The sequence below is a fragment of the Panthera tigris genome, chromosome B2, assembly GCF_018350195.1.
Source record: "Panthera tigris isolate Pti1 chromosome B2, P.tigris_Pti1_mat1.1, whole genome shotgun sequence".
In the NCBI taxonomy this organism is placed as follows: domain Eukaryota; kingdom Metazoa; phylum Chordata; class Mammalia; order Carnivora; family Felidae; genus Panthera; species Panthera tigris.
The window spans coordinates 52028064-52046880 of NC_056664.1; the positions used below are offsets into that span (position 1 = coordinate 52028064).

The 18817-nt window shown below is 35.5% G+C and overlaps 1 protein-coding gene across 1 annotated transcript in view; it reads left to right on the forward strand.

Annotated features, from left to right (window-relative positions):
* The first annotated feature begins 387 nt into the window (after positions 1-387).
* The window catches only part of FAM83B (family with sequence similarity 83 member B), a 67683-nt gene continuing 49253 nt past the window's right edge, over positions 388-18817 (forward strand). The window contains exon 1 of the mRNA XM_007095537.3: positions 388-868. Coding sequence (XP_007095599.2) covers positions 425-868 — 444 coding nt within the window. The 5' untranslated portion in view covers positions 388-424. The remainder of the gene's footprint in view (positions 869-18817) is intronic.

Sequence of the window (18817 nt, forward strand, 5' to 3'; positions counted from 1 at the left end):
TGCGTTGGGCTCTATGCTGACAGCTCAGAGCCTGGAGCCTGCTTCTGATTCTGTGTCTTCCACTCTTCTCTGCTTCTCCCCCACTTACACTCTGTCTCTCTCACTCTCAAAAATGAATAGATGTTAATAAATAAATAAATAAATAAATAAATAAATGGAAATCTGTTTAGCTCATTTGTAATACATCTGTGAATTATGGTGCAATTAATGCCACTTTGGTCGTGACATGTATGTCCTATTGAGCTACTGGTAGTGGAAATGAGTAAATGTAAAAATAGTGATTGATGTGGGTCAGAAAACATTTCGTTACAGAATTCTAACTGATATTCATTTCTTTCTTTTTAAGCACCCAGATACCTCTCGTCACTGCACAAATGGACATTTGAAAGTGTTTGAAAGTGCTGGTTGTCAAACGCTCGCGAGCATGGAAACCTCATCAATGTTGTCCTCACTGAATGATGAGTGTAAATCAGACAATTACATTGAGCCTCACTACAAGGAATGGTATCGAGTGGCCATCGATGCACTGATCGAACATGGGTTAGAAGCATACCAAGAATTTCTTGCCAAGGAACGAGTATCAGACTTTCTAGCTGAAGAAGAAATTAATTATATTTTGAAAAATGTCCAGAAAGTTGCACAAAGTACAGCATATGGTACTGATAACTCCTATGATGATACCTCATCTTCAGGGACTTACTGGCCCATTGAGTCTGACGTGGAAGCTCCAAATCTTGACTTAGGCTGGCCGTACGTGATGCCCGGACTCTTAGGCGGTACCCATATAGACCTCCTCTTTCATCCACCAAGAGCACACTTACTTACAATTAAGGAAACTATTCGGAAGATGATAAAAGAAGCAAGAAAGGTAATCTTTTCCGTTTCTAAATGAAATTGTTTTTCAGTGAAACTTTTTTAAATTGAAGTATAGTTGACATACAATGTTACATTGTTTCAGGTGTGCAACATAGTGATTCACCAAGTCTATACCTTATGTGGTGATCACCACTAATGCAGTTACCGTCTGTCACCATACAACACTATTAAAATACCATTGACTGCTTTCCTATGTTGTACCTTTCATCCCTGTGACTTACTCATTCCACTCTAAATGAAAAATGTGAAATGTGGAAAAGCATCAAAGTAGTATAACAAATATGTATGTTAAAGGAATCTCTATACGTCTGGACCATGCCTGTTATTCTCAGGAAATACACCTGTGAATACAAATACATGGGAGGATTGTACTTCCCATATCTTGTGTATATTTAACAGAGTGGTGTTAGGATCCTGTTCTAGGTGCAGATTTCCTTCTCTTCTTACTGTACATCCACCTTCTTCTGTCTGCGTGGACTGGGAATGGGATGGGACACATGGAGTTCAAGGCACTTCGATTTTCCTTAATGTGTTTTTGGTAAATCAGTTGAAATTTGTTTTGTACTCAAAAGGACTGAGCCCAATTTTTGCTGTAGATATAGTTTATACTCTTAAATAAACCATAGATGTACTTATTTATTTCCTCACTTTTGTGGAAACAGTATGAAGTCAGGCATGATAATGTAAAATTCTGAAGTTAGATCCTGAGGTGCTTTGCATTTTAGGGCTTCTGTGCTCTTTATTAAATATTTATATTGGCTTATAAATCTCAGAAATTCTATTTTAGAGCTTGAATTAAACTGTAGACATTCTCTTTTAATCAATCAAATAAAAGTTACTGAGTATTTTCTAGGTACTCAGTACAATCATAGACAATTTTGAGATTATAACAAAATTTCCTAAGCTGTTCATTAAACTCAGCCTAGAATTTTGAAATGAATGGATAAAGAATTAATATTTTTTGCTATAAAGTGTCTATTTCTTATTTACTGATACCATGTAACATAGAAATGTGACCTAAAAGGAACCCGAGGATCCACACATACATGACATGGCTTTATTTCATGTCAACAAGACCCAGAAATGCTTCAAAAGCTTGATTTTATGAAGTACAGAAATAGAAGACCCTTGAAATCCACAATGACATTGTAGTTTGCAAGACAGGCAACTAAAAGCCTTGCAATCATGTCAGGGAGACATGATGTTCTGAGGCTAATGTCAAATGTAGGCTTTGCAAAAGTAAGGGGATTTTTTCACCTCCAAACCTTTTGAATTCAAACAATCTGACTTTTAGCCATGAACTTAGCAGTATTACATTAAAGAAAGTACTAATCTATCCCATTTGCTAAAAATTAGCTACAAAATCAGGTATGTGGTAGGGGTCCAAATTTATTGAATGAATTGGACTGTGAGTTCAATTTACTATGGGTGAGTATTTTTAAAACTGTACTATCCTATGCTCTGTGGACTCATTATACAATTGTGTTTTGTAAAACAGCAGAAGGAAAGTCAAGAATATAGATGAATCCTTATAAATGTAAAATAACAAATATCTTGTACCATAGCATTTGCTAATTTCTGTTTAGGGAGACAGTGTATTTTTGAACTATAATAATAATTGAAAATTGATACATCAGTGAAGATTAATATTATTATGGTAAACTTAGTAGTTATGAATTCATCAGCCTACACCACAGCTGGTTTCCTTTGGAGCATTGCATTTCTGTGATGCAAAATGAGTCAGGAGATACCATGAGTTTTTGGGTTAGCATTCAATGGAAACTGAACGTAGTCATGACTGTTGTATTTTTCTTTCTAATGTGACAGCTATTTATTTAGTGAGCCTCTAAAAGTAATATCCTCTGCTTGCTCATTGTCTGCTGGGAATTCCCACTTGCAATGGCAAGATGAGGATCTTGAAGTCCATACTGTAAAACAGTGATCTAATGTTCTGCTTCTCTTCCACAAAGTCAAAATGTCATGATATAAGAAAGAATTGTGCCTGTATTTGATTTTGTGTATACATATCCAAGCTAAATTCAAAGAGAATTATTTAAACCTTGTAAATTGAGTATATAGCAATTGAATATAAATCATACCAGATAACTTAGAGTTTTGTTTTGTGTTATTTTGTTTTCCAAAAGCATTGGAGAACATTTTAATTTCAACTCAGATGCATTAAATGTCGAGGTCAAGTGGTCTATGTATGTATGTAATGTATATTTCTCCAGTCTTTTGGAAATATCTTCATGTGCCACAATGTCTATTTAAGGATTTTTGAAGTACTCCAGAAAAGAGTTATTGACCCCATTTTTACAAAAGGTTACACTGTTTAGCCCATACCAGACAAGGTCTTGTGAAAAAATTGTTAAATAAGAACAAATATTATTTTAAAGTGAAAGCTTATCAGAACACATTGCTTTGTAGATTAATTGTGGTTTTTATGGCTTTTATGGCTATCATTTACTCAGCAGATATAAGTTAGTTTCTTATAATTTCAGAATGAATGGGAGCTCTTTAGATTTCAGGATCAACTTCCTGTTTTCAAACTATTTTCAGAAGATACATTCTCTTTATTAGATAACTCTCAATGAATTGTCATGGCATTATGAAGAGGATTTTTTTTTTTTTCATTAAATGTTTGAGTAATGTATATTTTGATGAATAGAACAAATTTTCTTGCCTTCACATTTCTCAGGCAAATTCTTTAGGTAATCAACATTATACAACTGTTGAGATATGAGGCCAAACAAGTAGGGTTAGGAACCAGCAAAGCAGAACCGACGAAGTGATCTCAGAGAAGAATTTCAGTCCATTTTCATTGTTCTGTTTGCAGTTGACATAAGGTATTATGAAAATAAAGGTCATATTATGGGACAATCTGAAAATAATGGAAAGAATCCAAAAGCATTTTTCTTAGAGGTCCAAGCATTAGAAGTCTGACCACCAAATTAACTTTCTAGTCCCTTGAGAATGGAAATAAAAATGATACCATATCATATCCATCTTTACTGGCAATATCTTGTTTTTAAACTTCACTGATTTATGTGTTCTTGTTTCTATCTAAAGTAACATAGACTCTGAATCATTCTACTTTGATAAGCAGAATATACTCTTTATACTATTTTAAAAATCCATAGATTTGTTTTTATTCATTTTATTTTTGCCAGTTGTCACTTAGAAGTTGTAAAGAGGTTTTTTTGTTTTGTTTTCCTGTTTTGTTTTTTTTTTTCCTTTTGTTTTTTTCTTTGTATGTCTGCTTATTTTCTTATTAGAGAATCTTCCTCTGGGAAAATCTAGTTATAGGTAACTTCTTACTTGTACCCTAAGGGGGCCATATTTTCATTTACTGGCTCTTTTCTCTAACTCCTTCTTAGTTTTCCCTGTGCGCTTGCCATAATTACATTTGGGTCGACTTTATAAAGTCTGATAGCGTCTAGCAAGACTTTTCCCAGGTAATTACTTGTCTCTCAAGAGGTGTTCCCAAGATGATATATGTATGTATTCCTAATTACTGTGAACACCTCTTATGAAAGCATCCTCTCTAATTACTTTAAAAAGCTATCTTTCATAAAAGTCATTTTTCTTCTAGCCAACCCAGTGGTGGATATTCATAAAGTTATAATTCCTGATATGTGAATGCTTAACCAGAATGCTGTTTGCATCTGTTTTCTTATTCTAGGCTAGCTTCTTCTGTGACGTGTGAATCTTACTCTTGTGAAATAGGGACTCAGGAAGACACGTAAGCAAGAGTCTAGTGAGAATTGGGGCAGAGTAGTACCTGAGGTGTTCTATACTGCCTCTCTTAAGTTTAAGTCTTGGTTCCTTCATGACTCACTGTTGTTGGGTGTGGCTGTTATGGCCTGGGGAGCTATTAGTAATGCCTAGAAACTTTAACCACCAATTGGCCCATGGCCACAAATGGAAAGGTGAACAGAGGATGGGGCTTTTCCTGGGATTTGCCTGGCATTATAAAAGCAGTACTAGACTAGAGGCTCTTTTATCAGGGGTCTACCACTAACTAGTTAGAGATTGAACAAGTCATTGCACCTCCTCAGGTAACTTCATTTATTTAGTGAAAGTCATGAAGCAAAGCCTTTTAGTGTTTTGTTGTTGTTTATTTAAATTCAAGTTAGTTAGCATACAGTGTAGTACTGGTTTCAGGAACAGAATTGCATGATTCATCACTTACATATAACATCCAGTGCTCATCCCAACAAGTGCCCTTGTTAATGCCCATCACCCATTTAGCCCATCCCCGTACCTCCCCTCCTGCAACCTTCCCTCTGTTCTCTGTATTCAACAGTCTCTTATGGTTTGCCACCCCTCTGTTTTTATCTTATTTTGCTTTTCTTTAACTTCCCCTATGTTCATATGTTTTGTTTCTTAAATTCCACATATGAGTGAAATCACATATTTGTCTTTTTCTGACTTATTTCACTTAGCATAAAACACTAGTTCCATCCACAATTTTGCAAATGGCAAGATTTCATTCTAATATTCTTGTCCACATCTCTGATAGCGCTTACCAATTCAAGATTATTTCAATATGTTATATTCCTTGTTGAATTAGTTCATTATATGAATAATTTTAATTGTATCATAGTGTGTCACTTCCATCTGTATGACTTTGTGATCATATCCTGCCCAGCTGAGTGATATGGATCTATTTATCAATGCCTTTATTAGGCTAGGATCATCACTCTCCTAATGTTCCCAATTTTTATTTAAGACTTTCCTCTTTGCTTTTCTTATTACAACTCTTACTGTGAATACTTTCATGCTTTGAATTTGAGTCAAAATTATTTCCAGGAAATGTGTTTTGCTTAGATTTAATGACATGTTTCGATCTTGTGACATTAATTTGAATACCTCTTCTCTAAATAAAATGCATTACATGTTTATATATGAATGATATATAATATATAATATAACAATATAACATTGTATGTGTATGTATATGTGTATGTATGTGTGGGAGAGAGAGATATCTTGTTAAAATTGCACAGACCTTGCTATACTAACCATTGCTATCTCTGAATAGGAATACTCTTTAAGCTCCTGGAGCTATACAGGAAGAAAAACTCCCCATTCTTCTCATTTCATTCACTCACTCCCTTCTCTTACTATTAGTAATAGCTCTGATGATATTAAGTATACAATTTTTAAGACGGTTACTTATTTTTTTTTAAGTTTTTTTTATTTTTGAGAGAGAGAGAGAGCACAAGCAGGGGAGGGGCAGAGAGAGGGAGACACAGAATCTGAAGCAGGCTCCAGGCCTCATGAGCCATGAGGTCATGGCCTCAGCCCAAGTCAGATGCTTAATCTACTGAGTGACCCAGGCGCTCCTTAACACAGTTACTTAAGGGAGAGGAGAGAGGAAAGAAGACACTATATAGGGACTGTGACCTTATTGTAAGATCAAGTTTCAGGCTTCCTCAATTGACTTGAAAACTTTTATAGACATAAAGCTGCAGCTTCTCTCTCTCTCTCTCTCTCTCTCTCTCTTTGTCTCTCTCTGTTTCATTCCCCCTCTTACTCTCTTTAAATTACCCAAATTCAAATAATTCTTTTTTTTAATTAAATTAAACTAAGTTGATTTTAATAAAATTTATTGTCAAGTTGGCTAACATACAGTGTATACAGTGTGCTCTTGATTTTGAGGGTAGATTCCCATGTCTCATTGCTTACATACAACATGCAGTGCTCATCCCAACAGGTGCCCTCCTCAATGCCCATCACCCATTTTCCCCCCGCCCCCCCCAATCAACCCTCAGTTTGTTCTGTGTATTTAAGAGTCTCTTATGGTTTGCCTCCTTCCCTCTCTCTAATTTTTTTTTTCCCCTTCCCTTCCCCCATGGTCTTCTGTTAAGTTTCTCAAGTTCCACATATGAGTGAAAACATATGATGTCTTTCTCTGATTGACTTATTTCACTTAGCATAATACTCTCCAGTTCTATCCATGTTGCTAAAAATGGCAGGATTTCATTCTTTCACATTGCCAAGTAGTATTCCATTGCATTTATAAACCACATCTTCTTTATCCACTCATCAGATGGACATTTAGACTCTTTCCATAATTTGGCTGTTGTTGAAAATGCTGCTGTAAACAGTGGGGGTACATGTGCCCCTATATATCAGCACTCCTGTATCCTTCGGATAAATTCGTAGTAGTGCTATTTCTGGGTCATAGTGTAGTTCTATTTTTAATTTTTTGAGAAATCCCCACACTGTTTTCCAGAGCGGCTGCACTAGTTTGCATTCCCACCAACAGTGCAAGAGGATCCCCGTTTCTCCACATCCTCGCCAGCATCTGTTGTTTCCTGAGTTGTTAATTTTAGCCCTTCTGACGGGGGTGAGGTGGTGTCTCAGTATGGTTTTGATTTGTATTTCCCTGATGATGAGTGATGTTGAGCAATTTTTCTTGTGTCAGTTGGCCATCTTGATGTCTTCTTTGGAAAAGTGTCTATTCATGTCTTCTGCCCATTTCTTCACTGGATTATTTGATTTTGGATGTTGGGTTTGGTCAGTTCTTTATAGATTTTGGGTACTAACCCTTTATCTGATGTCACTTGCAAATATCTTCTCCCATTCCATCAGTTGCCTTTTAGTTTTATTGATTGTTTTCTTTAAATAATGCTCTTCTTTAAGAGGTTCATGGAATGGTATGAAGACTCTGAATCTTGGAGTCAGGGCTGGTTTGAATCTCAACTCAAACAGCTGTTTGTATTAGGTATTATACTATAACCTCTCTAAATTTTATTTTTCCCATCTGTGAAAGGGAGATGCTCATACTCCCTAGGATCCTTGTGAGGATGGAATGAAGTAGTTGACATGTCTAACATGACACATACCACACATGTAATACAGTATGTGTGCTGTTGATTCCTCCTCGTTTTCCATCACCTCCTCCTCCTCTTACTACATTATTCCAGGCCTTTATTTAAAAAAAATATATTTTATATACATATATAAAATATATATTTTATATATGTAATATATATGTAATATATATTTTATGTATGATATATATTATAATATATTTTATATATGTAATATATATTTTATATATTATATATAATATATTTACACATATTTTATTTATATTTATTTATTTTATTTATATATTTATATATTATATATTATGCATATAATATATGCATAATATTTTTATAATTTTTAAATAATATACATATATATTTTATATATTTATATATTATATGTATATATTTTATATATATATTTTATGTATATAGTATATTTTATATATATATATTATATGTATAATATATATAAATCAGTCTGTATTTTTGTATCATTGTGATTTGGCATTTGTTCTTTAAAAGTGAGAGCAACATTTGACCAAGTTTGATATCCATTGAGATAGTGTGTTACTAGGAATGCCAGCTAGGATTATTAACTCTTCATGAAAAGGTTATTCCTAAAAAGACTTAAACCCATTTCTGAGGTATTAAAATGATTATAATGATTATAATGATTGTGCATACCACATCAGCTGTAGAGCAATACAACATTTTCCCAATGTTTGCTTACTATTGATGAAGAGGTAATATTGACTCAATGTAAATATATTTGAAAATAAGACGTATATGAAGCCAGCTTCAGAATGTGCAAAGAAGGTATCCTTTTTTTATAGAAAGTTGTTGAAGAAAAAATTCTAAATTATCCTTTCTCACCTAAAATCTGAAACCTTGAAAAGAGCGCTCTGGTGAAAACCTAAGGAGGGGGAGTGAGAGGGGGACATATTACTATAGATCAAGGGGAAAAAAATCATTCCATTTTCATCTAGAATTTTAAAGTGATAATTTTATTAGATTTTTTTTTTTTTTTTAAGAGAGAGAGTGGGAGCGAGGGGGGAGGGGAAGAGAGAGAATCTTCAGCAGGCTCTACTCCCAACACCTAGCTGGGTGCAGGGCTCCACGCAAGGCTCAATCTCACGACCATTAGATTATGACCTGGCTGAAATTGAGTCAGATGCTTAGCTGACTGAGCCATTCAAGTACCCCAATTTTATTAGGTTTTTAAAGAAAGGCATTATACACTGGTTTAATATTTATGAACAAGAACAAGATTTTGTAACTTTTAAAGTTTATATTTATTATAGAACTGTCATTTGGTGTCAAAGTTGGTTTAAGTAACCGAGTTCATGAGATAGTATCACTTGTTGAATATTTCTGATATAATTCAAAATTGATAAGGAATATTATTTAAGGCTTACCATAATTAGTCTTTTTAGATGTTTTATCAGACACTGTGTTATCAGGTGAAATCTAAAGATCACCATGATTTTTTAACAGATTTTCATTTGAACATTGGCAACTTAAGAAAGAACTTAGCTTTTAATAAGAAAAATTAGAAAAACTTAACAGGGGGTAATAAATTTATCAGAAACTCTGTCTTGATATATTAACATATTATCTCCATTAATATTTGGAAGAGAACAATATAAAATTTGACTTATTTCAAAGTGCATTTGACTTCTCTGATTAGGGGAAAAAAATAAGTTTATTTATTTTGGAGAGAGAGAGTGAGAGTGAGGGTGAGCATGAGCAGGGGAGGAGCAGAGAGAGAGAGGGAGATAGAGAATCCCAAGCAGGCTCTGCACTGTCACCATACAGCCCAATGAAGGGCTTGAACTCAGGAACCCTGAGATCGTGACCTGAGCTGAAACCAAGAGTCCGATGCTTAACCAACTGAGCTACCCAGGTGCCCCATGGGGAAGTATTTTTAAGACTGTTTTCTCTACTCAATTATTGCCCTTTGGTGCTCTGTTTTTGTTTGTTTGTTTGGGTTTTTTTTTTTGTTTGTTTGCTGGTTGTTTTCCCCTTCAAAGTAATCCATGAGAAAGTTCCTGTATGGATTGCATGTGGTATGTACAATCTGTATTGAACTTTGAAGTACAATTATTAATATTTGGTTCTGTGTATTCTGGGATCTCTGAAGTAGATGCTTATTTTTTATGATCATTTCCGTTTAGTCATTTTCCTTCCTATCACAGGATTAAAATAAAAACCAAATACTTACATAGTTACTGAAACGTGTAATATTTTCCTGACAACACACTTTTGGTAGTTTGTTGGAGTGGCTAAGCTAATGGTCACCATAACACATTATGTCCCTAAGATACCAGTTTTCCTAATGTTTAAATAACACCTAAATTCCAAAAGGATAGAATTGTAGAATCTTACAAACTCAGATCCCTTTAGAACCAAGCTAGAAATGTAATGAGTGAAGTGTTGCTCATGGCTAAATGAGATAAACCTGGGACCTGAAGTGCACATTGAGGCATCTTATCAAAAGTTAACTTTCATAAGAATAAGAGGATATAGCTGTCCTTTACTTATTTGTCCTTCTAATGAAATGTAAAATGTAATGGGGGTTTCCTGCAGGAGCCTTTGAGATGGTGAGGGCTGTAACACCAGATTAACATTTTGTACGTAAAGGATTCTGCCTGTTTTTTTATAGTTGCCACAGATTCATCATATAGTGTATACCTTTATATTAATTATTCTTTTTTTAAATTAGGTACTCTTCAAATTATCTCAAAAGAAATTGTTGGCTTTTATCATCAGGACTGAAACAAGGATCTGATTTTGAGTAATGGATTTATGTTATGTAATCTAGTAACAGTAATAGCTATTATTTATTGAGCACTTACGTGTCAGGCACTATGTTAAGCACTTTACATGCATTACCTTAAATTGATCTTCACAACCACCCTGTGAATTATGTACTTTTTATCGTCTATATTTTACTGATGGATAATCTGCTTTTTTGTGAGAGGTATCACTCTAGAGAGTGGTAATAATCCAAAGTGATCATAATTGGAAAGTAGTGGTGACAGGCCATTTCTAAATGGAGGTATCAGAAGATATGGTTGAGAGGGTCTAGGATTAAGACCAATTGGTGGAGGTGTGGAAGCACTGGTTTCTAAATGAACCACATACAAAAGCCTTTCTGGGATTGCTATTAGAAGTCAAAATAACGTACCTGCCATTGACAGAAGGTTATGATAGCTTGATGAGATGTAGAATGCAGACTCCATCAGGAGGCACGAAAAAGAAATGGGTTCTCTTGAGTTCAAATGCAGGGGAAATCTGAAGAAGTGAGAGAAGGGCAGTATGATAATGAAGTTGTCCTTTGGCCCCTTCAGGCTTCAACTATAAGGGGTCAGTCTTTGGCCAACCTTATAGGTAAAAAATATGGCAGGATGTTTATTATTCATTCAAGCAAACATTTAATGCCTACTGCATGTCAGGTACTGTTCTAAACTCTATGGGTGCATACATACGAATGTAAAGTACATAAGAAATCCTGCCTTTGAATGGAGCTTACATACAAATGAGGTAGATAATAAGCATAAGAAATGAGTAGTGCTATGAAGAAAAAGAAAACAAAACACAAATATGGTTGGGTAAGAAGGATTTAGAGTGGTGGTGGCTGTTATTCTGCATTTTAAATAGGGTGTTTAGAGTAGGCCTCATCAAAAAATGACTTTTGAGGAAAGAGGAAATGAGCCATCCATCTATTTAGGGCAGAGCAGGCTAGATACAGAGTAAGCTATAGGCCAGGAACATGGCTTCCTATTTGTTAGAGGATGCCAGTAAAGATGCCAACTGCTGGACCCAAGAAAACAAAGGGGAGATGAGTGGGTGAGTAGGTGAGTTTAGAGAAGTAACATGGAGGTACTCATGAGACATTATGAGGATCTTGGTTTATGCTTTATGTAAAATGGGGAACCACTGGAGAATTTTGAGCAAAAGAGACACAGTCGTTTTCAAAAATGCTCTATTTTAAAGAATACATCTGGCTGCATTAGTGAAAGTTGACTATAGGGCTTAAGAATATCAGAGGCTTTTAAAATAATTCAACTGTGAGATGATACCTTAGTTGGTCAGATGGCAGCCGTGATGGTTAGATTTTTGGATATATTTTAAAGACAGGGGTGTGAAATAAGTTAAAGAATACAAAATTACTCCAAAGTTTTTGGCCTGAGCAATTAGAATGATGGCATCGTCATTTGAAGTTGGTGTAACTCATCAGAGAGTTGGAATCAGGAAGCACAGAGACCAAGTTACAGAGGCCTCCAAGTTACTGTTTTCACCACTTTCCCAGGATGGTTGACAAGTAACCTCACCACCAAGACCTACAGACATCTCTGAGTGGAGATTTGGGTTCACATTTGAATCTAAACACAGAGAGACTGGACTTGGAGATCAGTCCTGATCCAGAGGGCACAGTTGAGGGATGGAAAGTAACTTAGATAAAATTAGGATACAAAGAAGTAGATAAATAAGGAGCAAGAGATAAGACTGGCTGGCTCCTGACCCTGACCTGGGAAAGCAGGAGCTTATATAACCTGCTGAGAAGTGGAACTTCCCAAAGGCAATGGTTTAGCCACTCTCATATACTGGGTCAGGTGAGCGAAAGGGAGAGTTGCTGGGAAGATGTCCCTTGGGAAGTCACTTTTTTCATTGGTTGTTTAGGTGAATAAATTTGGCATTTTCAGACAGTAGGGAGTGTGGGGCCAGTAGAGTAGGTTTGAAAAAAGGAAGTCAGGGGTTGGTGGGAGAGGTCCATTGACCTCAAATTGTGGAGATCTTTCAAACCAGTTCAGTGGATTTGCTGGTAGGAAGTCATGAAATGTTTTTGAGTAGGTCAGTGATGCCAGGAAACCTGGTTTCGGACATCATAACATTTAGTTGGTTAGTTAAAACAAAGGGGAAAATATAAAACAGTTTGTAATATATGTTGGGATAATGCTCACCAACAGGCTAACAATAACTTGAGGCAGACTAAAATTCAACATAAAACAAGATGTCTTTCTGAAGTGAAAATATATGTACTGTTCTCTTCTAGAATAGAAAAAAAGAACTACTTAATTCTGTATCTATAGGAAGGTGATTTTGAAGTGTCTTTTTTTAAAAAAATTTTTTAATGTTTTATTTATTTTTTGAGACCGAGAGAGACAGAGCATGAGCAGGGGAGGGGCAGAGAAAGAGGGAGGCACAAAATCCGAAGCAGGCTTCAGGCTCTGCGCTGTCAGCACAGAGCCTGACGCGGGGCTCGAACTCATGAATCGCGAGATCATGACCTGAGCCGAAGTCGGACGCTTAGCCGACTGAGCCACCCAGGTGCCCCAAAGTGTCTTAAAGCTACTATTTAAATGTCTTAATTACAGATTTTAAGTCAAAATGTATTTTTGACAAAAACTTTACCTGGGGGTGCCTGGGGGCTCAGACAGTTAAGTGTCAGACTTCAGCTCAGGTCATGATCTTGTGGTTTGTGGTTTGAGCCCCAAGTTCTATGCTGCCAGCTTGAAGCCTGGAGCCTGTTTTGGGTTCTGTATGTCTCCCTCCCTCTCTCCCCCTCCCCCACTCACACTCTGTCTCTCTCTCTCTCAAAAATAAATAAAACGTTAATTTTTTTTTAACTCAAAAAGTTTACTGTATATGCATAATTTAAATCTGTACGTACCTATTGAATCCCTGCTATATGTAAGACACTGTTATGTCATATAAATGGAAAAGGAAACACTTCAAGTGGTTTATAGTATTAATATTTGGAAGCTGTGCTAACAGATTCATAGAGATATATTGATAAAATGCTGTAGGTGTATGAACATTATGTGAGTGACCTATGTATTATAAAGGATCTGAATTTTTTCCCCCACCTTTTTACTTTTAGGTATTAGCAGATTATGGAGGCATTTCCTAAAGTTTCAAAGCAGAAAAATTTTGATATAAATAAAATACCTTCAAAATATTTATTGGCAAACACAGCTTACTAGATCAACAAATGTATTTAAAAATGGTATATTTTTTCTTATTATCAGAGTACAGGTATTCCTTATAGAAAACATAGAAGAATACAGGAAATCGTTAAGGAAATAAAATTTAGAAATTTTCTTCTCTGTAAGGTAAATAGATGGATAGAGAAATCCATGGGCACACAGGTGTGTGTGTGTTTGTGTGTGTGTGCGTGCGCGTGTGTGTGCATTTTAATGCTTATATAGATCTCTGAAATAGAATGTTCATAGGTAACATACTTGAAATCATGCTTGAAATTATGTATAAAAATTTGCCTCCTATTTTTTTTCACTTAGGATTTTTCCCATAATAAAATAATTGATTTCCTGTACTGATAAGCAATGGCTTAAGAAAACAGCAACAGTGGGAGTTGCCTGCCCTGGATGCAGGTAATAAGGAAGTTCATTATCTCCAGGGAATTTAAAAACAGGATTCACTGAAAGACAGTCTGCTTTTTATTACATGCTGGCAATTGTAAACAATGCCAGTGATAACATACTGCTCCTCATCAGAGCAGACCTTGCTGCAGGGAGACCAGATTTCTGCTACCCCCACCCACCCTCACCCCTTCTACCATTCCTTGATACACCAGTCCTGACATGATGAGAATCTCATGGTAATATTCCTTTAGGAAAGAACAAAGCTTCTTAACTGTTTCTGTCTAATCATTAGGCACTCAATAATTAGTTGATTCGTGAAGCTTTAAAAGCAGAAAACATCAGTAAGTATACATTTTCTTTCACAAACCAAAACTTTCCTTTGGTCTGTATTAATTTCTTACTAATAATCACCTTTCAGTTTACCCCTTAAGAATTCAAACAACTATTTTAAACAAGTGAATAATGTGAAAAGCAAATGTGATATTTAGCCATTTGGTTAAATAGCAATCCAGTAGGGGCTACCAGAAAATCCATAATCATGGGGAAAACAAAAGCATTGTCTGTGTCATAGTAGTCATATTGAAGCCTGCTGAAATTCTGGAACAGTTGGTGAAAAAAAAAATAAAAAGAGAACTGGGGTTTGTGGCTATGTACTCTTTTTGACAAATGGGCAGTTGGAAATTAAGGAAGTCTTAAAGTCCACAGTCACCCAACTGATTGGTAACTATTTGGGTAGATGGTATTCAGCTTCTAGATTTCCATTACCAGACTTTTATTTTGTTGCTTCTCTGCTGGGGAGGAGAACTAAATTTCTTCACCACATTAATGACATCTAATGTTTATTGAGTGGTATATGCCAGGCAGTGTTCTAGGCTCTTTGTATGTATTAACATATTTCCAACAGCTCCTTTCAGGGGTGAGGAACAAAGAGGTTAAATAATTTACACTAGGATTTAGAAGTAGGAAATGGCAATGCTGATATTTGAGCCCAGGCAGGGGGCCCAGGCAGGGCTCAAATTACCTCTAATAGACTCATCAGTATTACCTCTAGAAGACTATTTCATGTTGCTATCATGCAAACCAACTGAATATGCAACCACACTTGTGCAGGTACTGTTACAGTTGATTCCTGATGATCTACCAGATAGAGTCGAACTCAATAAGCATGGCATATATGAGACTTTTTATATATGAAAGAGGCTCTTCATGAATCCTTTGTGCTTTATGTCCTTCCTCCTTCCATTAGTCACGTTAAACTCTGGTGTTATTAAAAAAAAATATTTATTTTTATTTATGTTTTTACATTTTATTTATTTTTGATAGAGACACAGAGCACTAGTGGGGGAAGGGCAGAGAGAGACAACGGAGACACAGAATCTGAAGCAGGCTCCAGGCTCCAAGCTGTCAGCACAGAGCCCGATGCGGGGCTCGAACTCACAAACCGCAAGATCACGACCTGAGCTGAAGTCGGATGCTCAACCGACTGAGCCACCTGGGCGTCCCTAAAAAATTTTTTTTTAATGTTTATTTATTTTGAGAGAGAGTGAGCAGGGAAGGGGCAGAGAAAGAGGGAGACATTATCCCAAGCAGTCTCTGCACCATCAAGCCCGATGAGGGGCTCAAATCCATGAACTGTGAGATCATGACCTGGGCTGAAATCAAGAGTTGGGCACTTAACTGACTGAACCACCCAGGTGCCACAAACTCTGGTGTTATTGAATTGCCATTTTCTGGTCTTTCCATGGTAGCTTATTCCTTCTTAATTTTGTAATGATTATTCCCCTCTTTGGAGCCCCCTTTTCTGTAGTTTTTTTTTTCTTTTTGCCTCCTATTCAATTTTTAAAAATCCATGTTAGATTTTACTTATTTGAGCCCTGATCATTTATCTTGCCAGACTTTGATTAGTCACCTCCTATGATATTGTCACCTTTGTAATTGTCCTTTGATTTTAGATGAGATATAGTCTCCATTCTGTCATAGGGCTTGGGATTCTCATTCTTTTCTTTCTCCTTTTTTTAAACTAGTTTTCTTTTTAAGATTAGATTCACTTTTTAATTGAAATTTAATTAGCATACAGTGTTATTAGTTTCAAGTGTATAGCATATTGATTCAGTAGTTCTATGTTGCACAATACTCAGCATAAGTGTAGTCACCATCTGTCACAATACAGCATTACTTTTTTTAAATTGATTTGTAATTTTTTTTTCTTTTTTGGATATGAATTCTTGTTAGATACATGTATTGCAAATATCTTCTGTGGTTTACTTTTTTACCCTGGTAATGGTATTTTTTTGATAAACGAAAGTTCTTAATTTTAATGTAGCCTAATTTGTTAATCTTTTAAGATTAGCTATTTTGGTGTTTCTTGGGGGAAATATTTGCCTACCCTAAGATTTGTTGGCTGTTAGAAGTTTTATCTTTTATATTTGGGTGTACAGATCCTTCTAGCGTTGATTTATGTGTATGATATGAGGTTGGAGTCCAAGTTAATGTTTGTATGAAGATCTAGTTGACCCTGCAACTTTAATTGACAAATCATCCCTTCCATGTTTTACTGCAATGTCATTATTGCTATAAATCAAGTAACCACTTATACACTGGTATATTTCTGGGCTCTGCTCTGTTGATCTATTTTCTCTCCTTGTGCCAAGACCACAGTATTTTAGTTATTACCGTACCTTTATAGCAAACACCTCTGTGTAGTAGTGTAAGTCCTCTGGTTTTGTTTTTCTTTATTATTGCCCTTGCTATTCTAAATCCTCTGTTCTTCTGTAGGAATTTAAAAACCATCTTGTCAATTAAAAAAAATCTAAGATTTGCATTGACATTACATAGAACAGTTTGAACAGATTTGGGCTTTACAATATTGAATCTTCCTATCCATGAACAAGGTATGTTCTTCCATTTTTTACTTATTAGTTTCTCTCAGTGAGATTCTGTAGTTTTCTGTATATAACTCCCATGCATCATTTGTTTGTTTTTTTTGTGGGTTATTTAGTATTTTTCATCCTATTGGAAATGATACCTTAAATTTTTTTGTTCTGGGGCACGTGGGTGACTCTGTTGGTTGAGTGTCTGACTCTTGTTTTTAGCTTAGGTCATGATCCCAGGGTTGTGGGATCGAGCCCCACATCAGGCTCCACACTCAACATGGATTCTCTCTCTCTCTCTCTCTCTCTCTCTCTCTCTCCTCCCTCCCTCCCTCCCTCCCTCCCTCTGCACCTTTCCCCCATTCATGCACTCATGCTCTGTTTCTCTCTCTAAAAATAATTGCTTTTGTTTTAATTTTTTATCTTCTTTGCTAATATATAGAAATACATTTTTTTTTTTGTATTTTGACTTGAGTCCATTTATTTGATAAATTCACATAGTCATCTAGTAGATTGGAAATTTTGTAGATATGCCATCATATCTGTAAATAATGTTAGTTTTATTTTCTCATATAGTTTTCATAGTTTTTGATTACCTTATTTTATTGCTATGTCTTCCATTACAATGTTAAATATAACATGAAATATGAATAGTACTTACTGTGGATTTTTTTTTAAGTTTTATTTGAGGGAGGGAGAGAGAGAGAGAGAGAGAGGAGGGGCAGAAAGAGAGAGAGGGAGAGAGAGAATCTCAAGCATGCTCTGTACTGTCAGTGCAGAGCCCGTTGAGGGGCTCGATCTCATGAACCATGAGATCATGACCTGAGCTGAAATCAAGAGTCTGGATGATTAACCAACTGAGGCACCCTAGGTTCCCCTTAACAGACTCATTTCAATTATAAAGTCAACTGACCTTTAATGTTATTTATTTAAAGATAATATTTATTTAAAGATAATGTATTTTTTTCTGTGTCTGATTTTAAGATTTTCTTTTCCTCTCATTTTTAGTAGCTTTCATATAATGTAACTATATGAGTACTTATTTTTCAATTTTTTTCCCTCTTGGACATAGTAAAGCTTCTTTTTTTTTTTTTTTTTTTTTTTAATGCTTTTATTTATTTTTGAGAGAGAGAGAGAGAGAGAGAGAGAGTACAAGCAGGGGAGGCACAGAGAGAGAAGGGACAGAGGATCTGAAGCAGGGTCTATGCAGAGACTCTACAGGAGAGAGCCCGATGCAGGGCTTGAACTCACAAACCATGAGATCATGACCTGAGCCAAAGTCAGACACTTAACTGACTGAGCCACCCAGGTGCCCCTGGACATATTAAAGCTTCTTAAGTCTTTATCTTAAAATATTCCTGCTCTTTTGGAAATATCTCAGCTAGCATCTCTTCAAATATTGCTTCTGTCTTACTCTATTTCTCCTCTTCTCTTAGGAATTCTAATTAGAAGTATAATATACATCTTTGTTTCTTTATTTAAAACATCCCATATAAGTTTCATATTCATTTTTGAAATTTCTATAATTTTCTCTGCTTCATTCTGTATAATTTCTGTATAGCTAGCTTTAAGTCACTAATCCTACATTTAAGTATAATTTACTCTTAAACTTGTCTGTTGAGTTCTTAATTTTGGAATTGGTATTTTTCACTCATATGATTCTTGAATGCCTAAATAAGTTATTTTAAAGTATGTTTATGATAATACTAATATCTGGATTACCTGCAGGTCTACTTCTACATTTATTTTTCTCTTGGTGTTTGGTCATTTGGTTCTGTCCTCTCACATGCTTGGGAGTTTTTGATTGAATACTGGATATTTAGTATAAAAAATTGTAGAGATCATCTCCTTTAGAGAGGAT